Below are 18,863 nucleotides of genomic sequence, written 5' to 3'. Positions count from 1 at the left end.
GCAAAACTGTCTTAAAAACCCCCCTTTTAAAATTACATGAAGCCATAATGGATTGCCATGGAGTTATTATGCAGTATTCTGCTATGCTTAGGTCTTACTCTGAGCCTTGGGGGGGGGGGGGGGGGGGGAAGAAAAGTTGTGTGGGAAATTATTTTAATTGGCTACCCATTATGGGAACAAACCCCCGCCCCGCCCACACAAAAAGAACATAGTAAGCCTGGCGACGAACCCTGCTGACTCACATTGTATCCTGATCTGTCACCTAACTTGACGTCGTTTTGCTGTGTTTTGTTCTATCTCCAGGATATGTGAAATGAAATGAAATGAAATCTATATTTACCCAGGGTATCTGGGCTAAGCTCAAGAACTTGTTTCCAGCCAGGCCCTGCTCATAGAACACATTTCATCGTAGTGGTTCAATGCCTTGTTCAAGGGCACTTCAGCGGTGGTAATTTTAACGTGTCGGACGGCTGATTCGAACTAGGAACCTTCCGGTATCAAGACCGCGCCGCTATCCGTTCGGCCACCGTCTGGAGAAATGTGTTGCCGTCTGGCGGTGTTGATTTCGTCGACTAATACTATGACGAAAAATGTTTGTCGACTATACCTTTTTTCACTGACTAAAACTAAATGGAAACTAAATGAGAACTAAGCTATGATGACTAAAACTGAGACTAAATAAATTGACGATTTCGTCAACAAATAAAAACTAGACTAAAATGTTAGGAAGAGACTAGTGGAGAAGAGTAATTTTACATGCTGCATGCATGTTGCATGCTGAAAATAGCCGATCTACAAGCTTGTAGATTTGGTTTTCTGTTCTAACCCTTCTGGACGGGAACCCCTCTTGGGGTTCTGTACAGTATGTACAGTATTCAAAAATTAAAAAAACTTTGATGCTGCTATATAAATATTTTAAGTTTTTCAGAAAGCTTAGGTCAGGATTTAGAGGGCTTTTTTAGAATCGGCTTCAGTCCAAAATAGGTTAATGACCAAATGAATAGAAAAAACACAAATAAAATGTACGGCAGGACATCACAGGCCTGTGGCTCCCCGGCTAAGATCTAACGCATCACTTCGCGACACGTCTTGAACTTGTCGATCTGCTATTTTTTTTATTTGAATCCTGAAACGTAACGGTTTTGGACAGGTTTGTACTTATAACAGAGGCGAAATGATGTTTGTGGTTTGTGATGTTGTATATATCCGTGAAGACAAACAATATACTCTTGACATACAGTTTACGGATGCATTGAGAAGGCAGTTAGCTAATTTTTAACTGTCTCAGTGCCACAGGACGCCTTTGGACGCCTGCCCCTGGTGGCCGCGAGTGCCATTGGCGCCTTTGGACCTTTTTTGGCCTTTTTTTTTTTAAATCTTTTTTTTCCTTTTTTATCCATATTTTGAAAATTGCTCTAATCTGCATGTCAGGTGATGACATTACATGCACAATAGAATTTCATTTTATAATGGGCTTCGGTGGCAACGAGGGCCAAAACTGGTGTTCACCCGGTGGCACTGGATGGTTAACAGTTACGCTACACAATTACGGTAATTGCTTCCTCTTTGCGTATTTCTTTTGGCAACAGAAAAGTTGCTTTCACGGCTGCATGCTTTTCCACAGCGCGCCGGCTGACACAGGATCACCTTTTGGCTGTCATATCATATGACACCAATTAGAGGCATTCCTTTGGGAAATGACAGCCCTGCACCACCGTGGCATCTGGTGCCAAAGCAGCCCTGTATACATTCCACGGGTTATACAGAGATGCAAAAAGAAACCATGTCGTGTACATGTTGTAAGCGTGGAAAACAAGGAATGTGTCTCTAATTTAGACTGGTCTCCACCACTCCATGGTGGCAGGTGGTCTCCACCACTCCATGGTGGCAGGTGTGTGTGGGCTACCACATCCTTTTGTTGTTGTTTTTTTTGTTTTTTTTGCAATCGTCGGCAACAAGCCTTAACCCATTTAAGCCCGACGTCGAAATAAAAAAAGAAGTCTTCTGAAAGAATATATATTCAAAGATTTGTGCCGCATTTTCACGATTTTTCAAAAATAGCAGACCTACAAGCTCGTAGCGCGCCACTCGGTGGCGCGCTATGAGCTTGTAGTCCTGCTATTTTTCAATAGCTAAAGTATAACATAATGCTTAGTTAAAACACCAAAAGGGGTTCCCGCCCCGAGAATGGGTTAATGATGGAAGCTGACCTAAACACATTACTTTGCATAGCAGTAGCCTACATACAGTAGACTTGGCTTACTTCTATGAAAGTGCTTGCCAAGCGTCTCTCCGCAAATTATGACATATTTTACAACACCCCCCCCCCTGCCATTCTCCAACTCATTCCTGTCAGTATTTCATGAGCCTACACTTTGCATAGCTACAGGTAAGCTGAGACCATCCTCTGTGGTCCCTGAAAAGTAAAAGATTTTTGTTTTGTTTCAGGAGTCCCCCAGGCTTCTATAGTCTATACTAGAGTAATGTAGTAAGAGAGTGGTGACACGCTTTGATCTCGCCGCAAAGCGGGTACCTATGGGCGATAGTTCCAAACATTGCTCCTATGGCTGGAACTATTCCATTGAGATAGAATGAGCACTTGCGCATTCCATTGTTACAATGAGAGTCAACGGGAGTGTCATTACTCTCTTTTATACTACTCTGGTCTATACTAGCTCCCTTCATTTTTTTCCCCCGCTACACAAAACCTCCAAAAAAGGGAAAATAGCCAATCTGCACGTCGCAGCGAGCTTGTAGATCGGCTATTTTCCCTGAAGGTCGGCCCCAGAAAGTAAGTGTGTTGTTGTGTGTGTGCGTGTGTGCGTGTGTGTGTGCGCATCTCTCTCGGCAGCTATTCTTGCATGACATTGGGCCAATCAACCTCATATTTCATGCGCATGCTGCTAGGCAGACCAAGGACCTTGATTCCTGACTATTTATCAAATGGGTCAACAGCAGCAACCGTGTCATTTTGTGTGAATGAATAATCACGGGAACAATCCCTTGGGCTTGTGGGATACAGTCCCGTGAGGCTATTCTATAATGGATTGGAACTCTACAGTAGCAAATTGGGTGCCCGTCCATCCTGCTCATGGGATCCACACTGAAATTAATGTGTACTGTATTTGAGAGAGACGAGGCAGACAGTATACAGTAGTAGATCATACATGAGCAATGTATCACTTGTAGCACCATCACTTAACCCATTCTGGGCGGGAACCCCTTTTGGTGTTTTAAAGCATAATGTTATACTTTAGCTATTGAAAAATAGCAGATCTACAAGCTCATAGCGCGGCACCGAGTGCCGCGCTACGAACTTGTAGGTCTGCTATTTTTGAAAAATCGTGAAAATGTGGCACAAATCTTTGAATATATATTCTTTGAGAGCGAACGTTTTTAACTCAAATCTTTGCTTCTGGGGGGGGGGGGGGGGGGGTCCCCTGGAACAACATATTTTCAGATGGGGGTCGGCGGCATATTACATATCATTTTTGGGGTCCTTGACATGAAATATTGAGCACCACTAATACAGAAACAAAGTTTTTCAGAAAACTGTTGGGTTAATGCGGCCTCCAGGTTAATATCAGAATACTCATATATTATTGATTTCAGTTGTTACAATTCCAAACATGCAAACATGACCCGCTTTAATTACGTCAGTCTATTCAGTCTAGGTAGCTTAATGACTAGTATTAAAATGTTTTTTTTCCTTTTTTCTGTGTCCAATGTATTTGGATTTGGTTTGTAAAGTTAACATAACTATAACTACATGCATTTGGGGGCGGCTGTGGCTCAGGAGGTAGAGCAGGTCGCCCAATGATCCCTGGGTCGGCGGTTCGAATCCCGGCTCCTCCTGTCCACATGTCCTTGGGCAAGACACTGAACCCTACATTGCCTCCAATGAGTTGGTCGGTGTGAGCTTGCCACCATTGGTGTCTGAATGTGGGAATGAATGAACCATTGTAAAGCGCTTTGAGCACTTCGAAAAGCGCTATAAAAATGCAATTCATTATTATTATTATTATTATTTGAAATTAAATAAAAAGGTTACTTTTCAGGATTCCAATAAAAAAATGTAAAAACATAATTCAGGATTTCAATTAAAATATAGCAAAAAAATATAGCTGATCTACAAGCTCAAGGCGCGTGTGGAACTATATTGGCCCTCTCCATCTTCAAAGGTGCACACCCCTGCAGTAGATTATTTACAACTGGTAATAATCACATTCTGCACTACTGTACTTTTACGTCCGTACATAGAAATGTCACTGAATACAATTCTATTATTATTAGAGTTTAGGTCTTCAGGGCATACATGGTGGAGATTTTAAATGTAAGTCTGGTGTAGTTATTTATGCTCAACAAGAAACAGCTTCATGGGAGAACATGGAAACACAAATAGTTTTTGTGGGGAAAAGCAACCCAACGAGCAGCAGCAACACAAACGTAGTTTTGTTTGAAAATCAAACAAATATGTACATTATATTAACAAATGTTTCTCAGTTTTCCCATGATCCCCGAAAATGTGTTGCAGCTAATAGGGTCACGTCCCCACAGGGATCATATGAGGACAACACAAACGATAACCACATTCGACCCGACATTCCTATTTCGGGCAAGAAGTCATTATAGGTGAAAATTGTCAAAAATGGTGAAGGAATGGCAATTTTGAGGAAGAGGGAGAGAGAGAGAGAGAGAGAGACAAATTTAGCCACGCAATATAACCCCGTGCTCAGTGCTGGGTTCTGCCTGGAACCTGAACCACATCGCCATGCAACACGATGCCAGTGCAATAACTGTGGGCAAGCTGATAACGTTTTCAGCTGTGTGTGTGTGTGTGTGTGTGTGTGTGTGTGTGTGTGTGTGTGTGTGTGTGTGTGTGTGTGTGTGTGTGTGTGTGTGTGTGTGTGTGTGTGTGTGTGTGTGTTTATGTATATATATATAAAGATTCTGGTCCATCACTTACAGTGTGTACTCTGTATAGCATAACGCAGCTGCAGCAGTTAGCTGGCTCGGTAACAGCTGCAGTACAGCTGTGGCACGTGGCGTGGGCCCCCCTGGGGCCTGTGTGTGTGTGGAGGAGATGATCAGTACTGTATGGGTCACTTTAAACCAAGTGGGACTGCATGGGATCCCTAGAGGGATCTGTGTAGGTTATGTGAGTGTGAGGGGGAGCCTCGATCTTCAGTTCACAAAACACTCCGTTGAGGATTGATGAAGAGGTTATTTGAGTTGCTCAGTAGCGACGTGGACTTTCCCCATGAGAACCTACGTTTGTGTGTCGGAAACACAAAGAAAGAGAAAGCTTCTTAATCACGTGCAACATGCAGTCAAATCCAGAGTGATTAATTTAACTCGATGAGAACCTGAGACCAGATTCTTACATGACAGCGTTTCTGAAAAACCTGTTTCTTTATCAGTTATTCCCAAAGTATTTCATTTCATATTTTTTCACTGACGAAAACTAAGCTAAATGTATTGACAATTTCGTCAACAGATGGAAACTAGTCTAAAATTTTAGGAAGGGACTAGTGGACAAGAGATCCAGTATAAGTCATTTTACAATTGGTTGCATGCTGAAAATAGCCGATCTACAAGCTCACAACGTGTCGCGCTGCGACGTGCTGTGAACTTGTAGATCGGCGGCAACAAGGCCCGCCAATACACATTACACGTTTCTCGCTCTCTGTCTGTCTGTCTGTCTGCTCTTCTTACTATCTTTTTTTTGGTTTTCACCCCTCCTCCTTCTCTTCTTTGTGTGTGTGTGTGTGTGTGTGTGTGTGTGTGTGTGTGTGTGTGTGTGTGTGTGTGTGTGTGTGTGTGTGTGTGTGTGTGTGTGTGTGTGTGTGTGTGTGTGTGTGTGTGTGTGTGTGTGTGTGTGTGTGTGTGTGTGTGTGTGTGTGTGTGTGTGTGTGTGTGTGTGTGTGTGTGTGTGTGTGTGGAGACATTTGTCAGAAAGACAGAACAGAGAAAGGTTGTGACCTTTTAGTTTGACATTTATAGCCACGTAAATACTCTTCACAAGTACACGCACACGCACGTAGACACACACACACACACACGCACGTAGACACACACAAACACAGCAATAACATGCACACACAGTGAAAATGGTTGCCTGTCTCATACTGTATAATCAGAGGTACTAACAGGGAACTCATGTCTGTTGGCTGTCAGCTGTACGTTGTCAGACGAGGCTGGTATGGCAGCTCACCGTTACCATTATTACTACATGTTCATATAAACACGCATCTCAATGGGTGAGAAGCAGTGTTGTTTTTGGCAGCAGATTTTGATTTTAGTTTTAGTCATTAGTCTCTTGAATAGTTTTAATTTAGTTTTAGTCACATTTTAGTCACCTGGAATGTTTTAGTGTTAGTCTAGTTTTAGTCGACTAAATGTCATGAGATTTTAGTCGAATAAAATGTATTTCATTTCGGCGGGCCTTGATGCCGTCGTAATGACTGATTTTACACTTGCTGAATATAGCCGATCTACAAGCTCACAACGAGCCTGTAGATCGGCTATTTTCAGCATGCAACCAAGTGTAAAACGACTTATAGTGGATTTTAGTCCAGTTTTAATTTGTTGACGGAATTGTCAGTATATTTAGTCTTAGTTTTAGTCATCATAGCTTAGTTTTTATTTAGTTTCCATTTAGTTTTCGTCAGTGGAAAAAGGTAGTCGACGAACATTTTTCGTCTTAGTTTTAGTCGACAAAAACAACACTGGTGAGAAGGACAGCTTGCCATGGCAGAGTGGAGCGGGTGGGGCTTTACAGCAGTGGTTCCAAAAGTGGGGTCCTGCAGGGACCCCCAGGGGTCCTTGAGGGAGTTCCAGGGGGTCCCCAGCTAAATGATAGTTTTGGAACCAAATGGACCTTTATGGGTTTTAACTATGAGAGTGTACAAATGGAATGTACACTCTCAGAGTTAACCCATTTTGACCTGAGATCAGATTCTAAAAATGTCTTCTACATCCTGACAGTTTTCTGAAAAAGCTATGTTTCTATGTCAGTCGTTCTTCGATTTTTCAAAAATAGCAGATCTACAAGCTCGTAGCGCGCCACTCGGTGGCGCACTATGAGCTTGTAGGTCTGCTATTTTTCAATAGCTAAAGCATAACATAATGCTAACACCAAACTAAATTAACATTGATTTTACAATATACATTGGGGGTCCCAGAGATAGAAATGCCATTAAATGGGGGTCTGTAGACTAATATGCATGTCAAACTGAGGGTCCTTGAAATTAAATGGGTTGAGAATCACTGCTAGAGCCGTAACAATCTTCTCTCATGGGGGTCCCTGGAATATCTTTTCAAATGGGGGGGGGGGGGGGGGGTTCATAGCGAAGGGCTAATTTTCAGCTCCTCAACAAGAGAAATGTGAGGATGAAGATGATGTCCTAAACTGCTCATGTCCTCACAAGTATAGTAGTACTGCTGTGCGTGTCTGTGGGAGTCGGTGTGTAAGTGTATCGATGTTTTTTGTTTGTTTTCGCCTTTATTATTTTATGGAGGGACAGACAGTAGGCTGACAGGAAATGGGGAGAGAGAGATGAGGGGAAGACATGCAGTAAAGAGAAAGACTTGACGTCGGTATCGGGAGTCGAACCCGCGGCACACTGCCAGACTGGATTGCCAGCCAAGGTGCCTGGTCCACTGAGCCATGACCCAGGCCAAGTGTATCGATGTTTGTGTATTACCAGCACTTTGGAACTGGGATAATTTTTGAGAAGGAAACGAGACGCAGCTAATGTGAGTGGGGTTGTTACCCTGTGACATTATCAGGATTCAGACAGCATGTTGTTCTCTCTGTTGTTTTCACAGGAAAATCCTCTGTGTTCAATTTATCTCAGAAGAGCCGTATTTTGGCTCCATTTGTACCGCTCTTCTGAGCTAAATTAACACCACTGATTTTACTGTGTGTGCAATGCTGCCTCTGTGCTTTTCTTTTTTCGAAGTTAATCTCTTTCAAAGGACAGGAATTTCTGTGTGCAGGGATTTTTTTTGAACACCAATTGTGTCTGCTGTGTCTGGTATGAGTTCGAGTGTGTGTGTATGTGTGTGCGTAGCAGTGTCTGCGTACGCGTTTGAAATTCCATCAACTCGACGGCCATTCCCCTCTCAACCGGAGTTTTGTTTGTGGTGACAAAAGAGTGGGTGGCATTGGTAACAATAAGGCCAATTGATGCGGGGGACGGACGTTGTCCCCCTATGGCCAGGAATGTGTCCCCTAGGAGCGAGGCACACTGGGCAATTCAGAGCAGGGGCCCCTGTAGGAAAAAGAAAAATCCATTCTGACATGGCATAGCAGGTGACGCATTGTTTGAGCCATTCATTAGGTCATTGTTCTCACAATTACACTATAGGACTTGTCGTGGTGGGTGACATAAGCCACGTAGACACAGGCCTATAGTCATCTGGCCCTCTGTTGCACAGTGCAATCACCAGTGCTCAGTTTAACTCTGAGAATGTGCAAATGGAACCGAATGCTTGGGTTTATACCAGTGGATTTCAAATGGGTGCAAGTGATAGAAAGTGGAACATGTATTATTTAACTGTTATGTTAAACATTATCTGTAAGGTGTTAAATCAAATGGCATGAAAAAAAACCTCGACTAGCACTAGCATTGAATAGAAAGCAATGCCTACTGTTTTTTTTAGGTGGACTGAACTCATATGGCCACAATTCAATAATAATAAATAAATGCAACTCTTTCACCCTTATATGTAATGTTCAGTTTTTTTAAATGGGTTATCATTCATTTAGTCATAGCATCATAACATCTCTGTCGGGGGGAAACCTCATACAGTGTGTCCAAATAAAGACAAAGTATCTACGGTAGAAAGACAATGTACTTTTGATATTGTTTGTCTGACAATATATGACAATAGAGGGTATGCGCATGCTTAAAGTGAATGGCACATCGAGTGGCAAATCGAGTGGCAAAGCAACATGCAAAGTGAGTTTAACATTGTTTAACGTTGTTTAATGCAATCAGATATGACTTTTCTGTTTGGATGCATGGGTGGTCAAGGCCAGAAAGTCGTTTTTTGCCAGTCAGTAGGCATTCCTGCATAACTTCCGGGTTTGATGATGATGTCACACGCATACCCTCTATATGGAGATAATAGGTTTCTGCCCAACAGCAGCGATATGATGGCTATGGCCATATTTTGCAGATTTTCTTTTTGCAAAAACTTGTAGTCAGGTACATGGGGATAATTGGATTCTTACAAAAAACGTGAAAAAGGCGTGCAGAATCCAGAATAGTTTGAGATCACAGAGCACAGATATACAGCAGTACGCCGTTGTCACGTACTGTACCAAGAGCAGATCGTTTATCACTCGTCCGTCCTAACTACTTTACGTTCTTTTAGGGAAGCAACACCCCTTCATGATGGAGTAGATTATGGGCTCCATTTTCATCACCGCTAAACCTCTTATCCCTAAACTTCTTTGCCTTTTTTTTTTTACTATTTTGCAAAACTTTTTCGAATAGTTAAAATGGCCAGTCTACAAGCTCACAACGTGTCAATGTAGATTGGCTAGTTGAACTATTCAAAAATGTTTTTCAAAATAGTAAAAAAAAGGCAAAGAAGTTTAGGGACAAGGGGTTTAGCGGTGACGAAAATGGACCCTCTTGTCTTCCCCCTCTCTCTCTCTCTGACCCTTACCTTACGGGTCCGTTTGGTTCCATGTTGTACACTCTCTGAGTTAAATTAACTCGATAGTCTAAAACTAGTGATGGGATATTATTCGGCAAACACATCGGTATCAGCCAATTCTAGTTGTTTTTTGCTTAATCGGCATCGGTCCGATTTAATCAATTGTCTTTACAGATACACATGCCCAAAGTAGCTTGATCAGATCTACAAGCTAACAATAATAAATATAAGATATTAAAGTTAAATCTGGTTTAAGCCTGCAGTGTTACTTTTTCAGAATGGACAAAATTATTATAACTTTTTTAATACAGAAGGAGATCATATCGACATCGGTAATATCGGTTTTCAGCCATAACAGCAATTCATTATATCTGATATCGATATCGGCCAAAATGTCTCATTGGCACATCCCTATCTAAAACATAACCTCTGTAAAAATCCTTCACTTTCCTCTCCTGCCCTCTTACAAGTTGCACGCTGTGTAATGTGTGTATTTAGAACCAGGATATCCTCCCAAAATGACCACAAAATGACCAACATTAAGTAGTAGATTAGAAGTGGAAGTCATGGTTATGTGGTGGGTAATAATAATAAGCTATAGGTGAGGATGAGGTAAAAGGCTATAATTATGCATAGTTTAGTAACGAGCGCTGAACACTTACACAGGTGTTTTATGTTCCTGTTTTAAGTGGCTGATTGCATAGCTCTTCTCAGGGCTGTTGGCTGTACGTATGTGTGAACATGCACTCAATGAACGGCTGTGTCTGGCGCCTCGGTTCGTTCGTGGCAGATGTGATGCGGGCATCATCTTCTCTGCGTGCGTTTTCATCGCACGTCATGCCGATCAAACGATTGATTGCGTTGTTGTGGCTTCGAGCAATGGAACTGGGCGGGAACCCCTATTGGTGTTAGCATTATGTTATGCTTTAGCTATTGAAAAATAGCAGATCTACAAGCTCATAGCGCGCCACCGAGTGGCGCGCTACGAGCTTGTAGGTCTGCTATTTTTGAAAAATCGAAGAACGACTGACATAGAAACATAGCTTTTTCAGAAAACTGTCAGGATGTAGAAGACATTTTTAGAATCTGATCTCAGGTCAGAATGGGTTAACATAGTGTGCTGTGAGTTCCCTTTCAGCACTGTCACAATGAATACTCACCATTCAACATTGTAAACCCCTCTAGACCCGAGGCCCATTCTACAAATGCCTTCTAAATCAGTAGTTCTCGCACTTTAACTCTTTTCTTTTTTTGCCAACTACGTAAATATCCCTACCCCCCCGCCAGGGACGGATTAACCCCCATGAGGGCCCCTGGGCCGGTAATTTGTTTGGGGCCCCCATAGCGCTCGCACACACATCATTTTCTTCGTGTTTTGATCACATTTTTACCTAAACAAAATCAATGGCCAATGAAGGTCCCCAGGAGCCCTTTTCAGGGCCTCAAACCCAGTACAGAGCGGTCCAATTTCCTTGAAGGGCCCCTGAGAGCCATGGGCCCCTGGGACACGGCCCCACTGGCCCAATGGCTAATTTGGCCCTGCCCCCCGCCTATGGGACGTTATATGCCAGCTACAGATATTTTCGTACCCCCCCCCCCCCCCCCCCCCCACCATATACACACATATACACCGTATATGAAGCAGGTTGAGCTGGAAATCATTGGTCCGGTTGCTAGGCAATGTCTCCATCACCCCCAGCACCAGGGTCTTTGCACACGGCCCCCCACTTACCTCCAGTCAAAGTAGGATTTCCAAAGCCTCATAACTCAACAAACAAAAATATGAGCGCTGTCGTTAATGATCGGCATCCATCCAAAATCCCCCTGGCAGGGTTTACCTACACTCTGCTGCCACCTAGCGTGGCACAGAAATAGATTTTACAAAAATGTTCAAAAATAGCCTGATAATGGCTCAGTGGTCCAGGCACCTTGGCTGGTAATCCAGTCTGGCAGTGTGCCGCGGGTTCGACTCCCGATCCCGACGACCTTTACTGCATGTCTTTCCCCCCATCTCTCCCCATTTCCTGTCAGCCTACTGTCTGTCCCTTTTTGTTAGTGTTAAAATCATGTGTTTTGCCAATAATTATTTGGTCGCTCACTTCTTGCATAATATGTTCCCACGGCCCACATGGTTGATATCCGCTGGGATTTAGCACAACTAACACAGCTGTGTGGTTGATTGTACCTTGTGTTCGGGGGGCCTTTTTTTACAATCTGCTCGGTCAATTTTTACCTGCTATTAAAGAGAAAATGAGGAGCTGCAAATTGCAGCGTTATTCTCTCGGATGCAAAGGAGCATAATGAAGAATTGAGATCCTCCCGAGTCCCTCCGCGCTGAACCATACCCTCTCATTACCCGTCACATCAAAGCACTGATGGATAAAACACAATGAGAGGAGCTTAGCACATGGTCATTAAATCCCTTCACCGCCGTTATTGTCAAAAAGATCCGTTGCTGCAAAATGAGTCATTTGGTGACGACAAAAGCGGATGACGTTTCGGCAGAATGTACAGCAAAGTGAGTTGAACTCTGAGAAAAGGGTCAAATTGAAAGTGTACGCGTGTAAAGCGATCGACCGTGATGTAACTGGAATGCATCATGTATTTTGATTTTATCTAATCAAAATGGTCTGTATTTGATATTGTCGAAACCTCCATATTTTAACTTTGTGTTTTGCGTAAATGGATGCCCTACTTCGTCCTATACTACATTGTCACACAGAAGTAGCAAAAACCCGTCAAAGCTGAAAACACGACATGTTTGGAGCTTGTAGATTTTTGCTGCTTTTGAATTTGAATACTGAAAAGAAATGGATATAAAATAAGACCTTTCATTGATCGCTCTGGGGGGGAATAAGTCACCACAGACAGTGCAGCAGTTAAATACCGATTAGAGGCAAAGCAGCGGATTCTACTATCAAGGCGTTGTGTTCAAGGAGTTAAACTATGTTCACTTGTATTTTATGGACAGGCATTATTTTAGGTTAGTTTTGAGTTTGGGTATACTAGGGGAGTCAGTCAAGAAGAACCTTATTGTTCTATTTTAGGTTAGTTTTGGGTATAGGGGAGTCAGTCAAGAAGAACCTTCGTTCTATTTTAGGTTAGTTTTGGGTATAGGGGAGTCAGTCAAGAAGAACCTTCGTTCTATTTTAGGTTAGTTTTGGGTATAGGGGAGTCAGTCAAGAAGAACCTTATCGTTCTTATTGTTGTGCACATGTAGCTCTTTGTGCTGTTCTGCCAACGAGGAATGCCGTCTCCTCCTCCTCTCTCGGTTACAGTTGACGACGTGCCCCTGAGCTACTCATTGGAGACGTACAGGATGTACAGTATACTGCAGATCCTAGTTGCCCACGGCGATAAACTGTGGTTACTGAGTACTGTACAGTATGTGTGAATATAGGGAGTGTTTCCTGTGTCCCCAGGGGAGTTTAAATTGCTTGTATGGCTTCACCCAGCAGATGGCTGCTAGCAGTAGCCCCCCCCCCCCCCCCCCTCCATTTACTTTATTATTTAAATTCCATTGTGTAAACAAACATCACATCAACTGAGTGGTGCAAATCCCCCCCCCCCCGGCCCTCTCTCTCTCATTAGCAGGCAACAGTGCAGCACTATCTCTCTCTCTCTGTTTCTGGCACAACAGCGCCACTTTTGGTACTCATTGGTACTGGTGCTCATAGTCACACACAAACACGGTTGAACACGGACATTGCTGTTCCTTGGAGTGGTTGCACCACTCAAAAAAAGACTGGGACATTACATATAAATATTCCAATATACATACAAATATGTATATAAGGGTAGATATCTAACCTTTATTCAGCTCTTGAGAGTGTACACATGGTTGGTTCTGCTTGCTATGACATGAAATAATGAGTCTTTGTTTTGACCCGTAGGTTCAGCCTACTACGACAACGTGCGTCCGCTGGCCTACCCCGACTCGGACGCCGTTCTCATCTGCTTCGACATCAGCCGCCCAGAGACCCTGGACAGTGTGCTGAAAAAGGTCAGTTAGTTCTCTTTTCTTTAGGTGAGGTGAGTTTTGAAAGATATACAGGTGTGTGCGTGTGGTAATTGGTGCATTTATATAGCGCCTTTATCCTAGGCGCTTTACATAGATTGTGCATTACATTCACGCGCATTCACACACACATTCACACACCGATGGCAGCGGAAACCATGCAAGGCACCAACCTGCACATCATATCAGGAGAAATTAGGGGTTCAGTGAGGACATTTCGACACTAACTCTGGGGGAGCCTGGGTTCGAACTGGCGTGTGCGTGCGCCCGTGTGTGTTGGAACTATTTTTGCATTATTGTGTTTAAAGGCAGTATAAGTGACATTTATTTGTTCAAATAAGCGTCAAAGCCTTTTTTTTTTTTTAAATAGAACAATATCAGTTACATCACCTTTTTTAATGTGATGAGTTAATTGGTCAGATTTGCAGCAAAACATAAACAAAGTGACGGACGACATAATCAAGGCTGCACAGCGATTAAATTAATTACCATCCAAGGAGAGCTCTGCTCCGACCGGCCTGCACGTCTTAATGAAGACGCTGACATCAAATCTAAATGAAAGCGCTTCCCGGAGAGCATTTTTTCACCCAAGGAATCTGCCTCTTTGTTTTACCACGAAGTACGAGTGAGCAAAACATTTGACGTGACACGTAAATTGACCTCAGCAGGGGACAAGCTTACAACTGTGTGCGTGCGTGCGTGCGTGCGTGCGTGCGTGCGTGCGTGCGTGCGTGCGTGCGTGTGCTCGCTCTGTCATGAACTTTCAGCAGCATGAAGCGCATGAGACTGAACAAATGCCAGTGTGTGCCCAGGGAGGAAACACAATGACGGTCAGAGAATATACAGAGTTGGTGGTGACTTACTGTTCTGTGCGGTACTGGTACACACACACACCATAGACCAGAGGCGTATCTACAATAAGGTTCACACTCCATAGACCAGAGGCGTATCTACAATAAGGTACACACACCATAGACCAGAGGCGTATCTACAATAAGGTACACACACTCCATAGACCAGAGGCGTATCTACAATAAGGTACACACACCATAGACCAGAGGCGTATCTACAATAAGGTACACACACACCATAGACCAGAGGCGTATCTACAATAAGGTACACACACACCATAGACCAGAGGCGTATCTACAATAAGGTACACACACACCATAGACCAGAGGCGTATCTACAATAAGGTACACACACTCCATAGACCAGAGGCGTATCTACAATAAGGTACACACACTCCATAGACCAGAGGCGTATCTACAATAAGGTACACACACTCCATAGACCAGAGGCGTATCTACAATAAGGTACACACACACACTCCATAGACCAGAGGCGTATCTACAATAAGGTACACACACCATAGACCAGAGGCGTATCTACAATAAGGTACACACACACCATAGACCAGAGGCATATCTACAATAAGGTACACACTCCATAGACCAGAGGCGTATCTACAATAAGGTACACACACACCGTAGACCAGAGGCGTATCTACAATAAGGTACACACACACACTCCATAGACCAGAGGCGTATCTACAATAAGGTACACACACACCATAGACCAGAGGCGTATCTACAATAAGGTACACACACACCGTAGACCAGAGGCGTATCTACAATAAGGTACACACACACCATAGACCAGAGGCGTATCTACAATAAGGTACACACACACCATAGACCAGAGGCGTATCTACAATAAGGTACACACACCATAGACCAGAGGCGTATCTACAATAAGGTACACACACCATAGACCAGAGGCGTATCTACAATAAGGTACACACACACCGTAGACCAGAGGCGTATCTACAATAAGGTACACACACCATAGACCAGAGGCGTATCTACAATAAGGTACACACACACCATAGACCAGAGGCGTATCTACAATAAGGTACACACACCATAGACCAGAGGCGTATCTACAATAAGGTACACACACCATAGACCAGAGGCGTATCTACAATAAGGTACACACACCGTAGACCAGAGGCGTATCTACAATAAGGTACACACACCATAGACCAGAGGCGTATCTACAATAAGGTACACACACCATAGACCAGAGGCGTATCTACAATAAGGTACACACTCCATAGACCAGAGGCGTATCTACAATAAGGTACACACACCATAGACCAGAGGCGTATCTACAATAAGGCGAGGACAGACGTCCGCCTGTCCAAATCCATGTTCTGCCTGCAGGCCAAAATCCACACACTGAGGACAAAAACAAGACCTGAGAACTATTAGTGGACAGCGGATTGGCCGTTGCGCGTATAGAGCGCGACCCTCAATCACCATTGGAATGCAAATGCATGCCTTTCAGCCTTTGTATCCTACTGTCTGGCAGGTATATCTCTGTATCCTACTGTCTGGCAGGTGTATCTCTTTGTATCCTACCGTCTGGCAGGTATATCTCTTTGTATCCTACTGTCTGGCAGGTATATCTCTTTGTATCCTACTGTCTGGCAGGTATATCTCTTTGTATCCTACTGTCTGGCAGGTATATCTCTTTGTATCCTACTGTCTGGCAGGTATATCTCTTTGTATCCTACTGTCTGGCAGGTATATCTCGTTGTATCCTACTGTCTGGCAGGTATATCTCTTTGTATCCTACTGTCTGGCAGGTATATCTCTTTGTATCCTACTGTATGGCAGGTATATCTCTTTGTATCCTACTGTCTGGCAGGTATATCTCTTTGTATCCTACTGTCTGGCAGGTATATCTCTTTGTATCCTACTGTCTGGCAGGTGTATCTCTTTGTATCCTACTGTCTGGCAGGTATATCTCTTTGAAAACCTTTAGTGCTACTGATCTTCACATCACAATGTGATGCGTTTCAGACCATTGTATAACTTTTGTTTAGGCAAACAAACACACACACACACACACACACATACACACACACACACACACACACACACACACACACACACACACACACACACACACACACACACACACACACACACACACACACACACACACACACACACACACACTTGTCTTGGCTTATAAGCCAAGACAGTTTTAATTAAAATCTTACAAACCACTCGGCCAAGTGATTTTAAGCCAACTGTGTGTTTGGTTGCCTAAAGCCCTAAACAAAAGTTGTAAACGTAGCTGTTTGAAGGCATTCAAACTGTTCTTTTGCATTACACGATGGTCTCCCTCATTTGTTTTTTTCCATTATTGGATTTTTGCTTCCTTGGCAACCCTAGGACTCTCCACTTGTTTGTAATAATAAGGCATTCATTTATGGAAAACAATATATGAACAATGTGAATGCAAGGTTTCTGCCCGACAGCTACGATATCTTTGCAACCCCGGCACTGACGGACGCCATCGTCTCCATTTGTGTCCCAAACACAAAAGACCCTTTTCTCCCAGACGGCAGTGTCACCGTCGGAGTGACACTGTCTGTGGCGTGTTGTGGTTTTCCAGCACGCCGTTTAGCTGGAGCCTGGGACCATGCAGCCTCTCTTTCTCTCCCTCTCTTCCTCTCTCATTCTGTGCCAAACGCTGTACTAACTGATGAATGTCAGCGATTAAGCATGAGTCACAAAGGCCTCGTGAGAAGAGCGCTTCTTTGTCTGCCGTCTGCGAGCTCGATCCAAGTCCTTCAAGTCAGTACTCATCATCGACCGTGCAGTCGACGGCGAGGGAGACGGAGTTTCAGCATTTAGCGACGGCTCGATTTGAGACGGAAAACACAATGCTGAGCGCTTAATGGTGTGAAAAGATAGAGCGGTGTTCTTCGATTTGGGATTACTGCGTGCGTGCGTGCGTGCGTGCGTGCGTGCGTGCGTGCGTGCGTGCGTGCGTGCGTGCGTGCGTGCGTGCGTGCATGCGTGCGTGCGTGCGTGCGTGGCCCACACCATGGTTACCATCATCACAGTGACAGTGGAGGCTCCAGTAGGTACAGGTAAAGGATCTTAGGCAGCACCCTGAGGCCACGGTGCAACGATGGCTGCTCTGCCACACATTACCGCTTTCATAACACACTGCTAGTCATTCATGAGGAACCCAATACCTCCATGAGAGAGAGAGAGAGAGTTTGAGACAGAGAGAGAGAGACAGAGAGAGAGAGAGAGAGGTAAGGAGGGTGAGATACACTGATGGCGTTGGTCTCTGGTGTTGTGTCCTCAGGCACGACACCATGCGGAGGGCACTCCACTGATCTCATGCCCCTCAGATTCGGCACAAACATGGGGATGAATTAATTCTACCATTAGCTCGCCAACATGTGGAATGTCCTACGAGTGGTGTCGAGTATAATCGATTCAGCAATGCATGGCAGTTTGGCCGCTCAGCAGTGCAATGCAGCAATGTGACATAATCGAAGCCTAAATATAATTATGTATAATGTATAATTGATATAATTACATGTATATAATATTATATATGGAGTAAGTATAAGTGGAGTTAGGAGGTTTTTTGACAAAGCGCTTTTTGATACCGGTACTTCATTGGTTCAATAATATTTTTTAACCAACACCGACATAAAGGGTATAGCATTGAAGATTTTTTTTTTAAACCTAAAAAATGGAGTGGATTCTTCCGGACAGCAACGGTATAATATCATTCTAAATATTGACTGATGACAAATTAGCCTTGACGTGCAGTCATTGGTGCCTAACCGCTCCAATGACTGGCCGTGTGTGTAATCTGTCTGTATGTCTGTCGGTTTGGAGTACGAACAGCTGCAATGCAGCGCCGTTGTTGAGCAGCTTGCACACGGGTGTGATTTTATAGTGAAAATGGCTCAGCTGTGCTTGTAGAATAGCTATTTTGTATATCTTTGTACACTACCACTATAGAGCGTTGCAGTCCCGCCCCCTACCAGGGCCCAGGAAATGATTCCCCGTTCATTTTCCTCATAGACATTTCAAAAAGTATTTATTTAAAGACCTTTTAAGCCTCGTACAAAGCCAACTCGAGTTGTGACAAATCATGACAACAAACACAATTTTTCGGGCCGAACAAATAATTAGAAAGAAGAAGAAAACGGCACTTTTTTCCTTGTTTTTCTTCTTTGTAATTATTTGTTTGGTCCAAAATATTGTGTTCATTGTCATGATTTGTCACGACTCGAGTTGGCTTTGTACGACGCTTAAAAGGTCTTTAAATAAATACTTTTTGAAATGTC

General features: G+C 43.6%; 1 protein-coding gene across 2 annotated transcripts in view; it reads left to right on the top strand.

Moving 5' to 3' along the window:
- The window catches only part of LOC306915888 (rho-related GTP-binding protein RhoN-like), an 89,539-nt gene that overhangs the window by 48,269 nt on the left and 22,407 nt on the right, over window positions 1-18,863 (top strand). For both annotated transcript variants that reach the window (XR_013788897.1, XM_079493546.1), the window contains exon 3: window positions 13,566-13,675. Coding sequence is in view for 1 of the 2 variants with exons in the window: in XM_079493546.1 (XP_079349672.1) it covers window positions 13,566-13,675 (110 nt within the window). In the remaining variant the exon portion in view is untranslated. The remainder of the gene's footprint in view (window positions 1-13,565; window positions 13,676-18,863) is intronic.

The sequence above is a fragment of the Electrona antarctica genome, assembly GCF_951216825.1.
Source record: "Electrona antarctica genome assembly, chromosome: 22".
Taxonomy (NCBI): domain Eukaryota; kingdom Metazoa; phylum Chordata; class Actinopteri; order Myctophiformes; family Myctophidae; genus Electrona; species Electrona antarctica.
The sequence above is the reverse complement of the archived record's forward strand: the minus strand, read 5'-3'. Positions and strand labels throughout refer to the sequence as shown.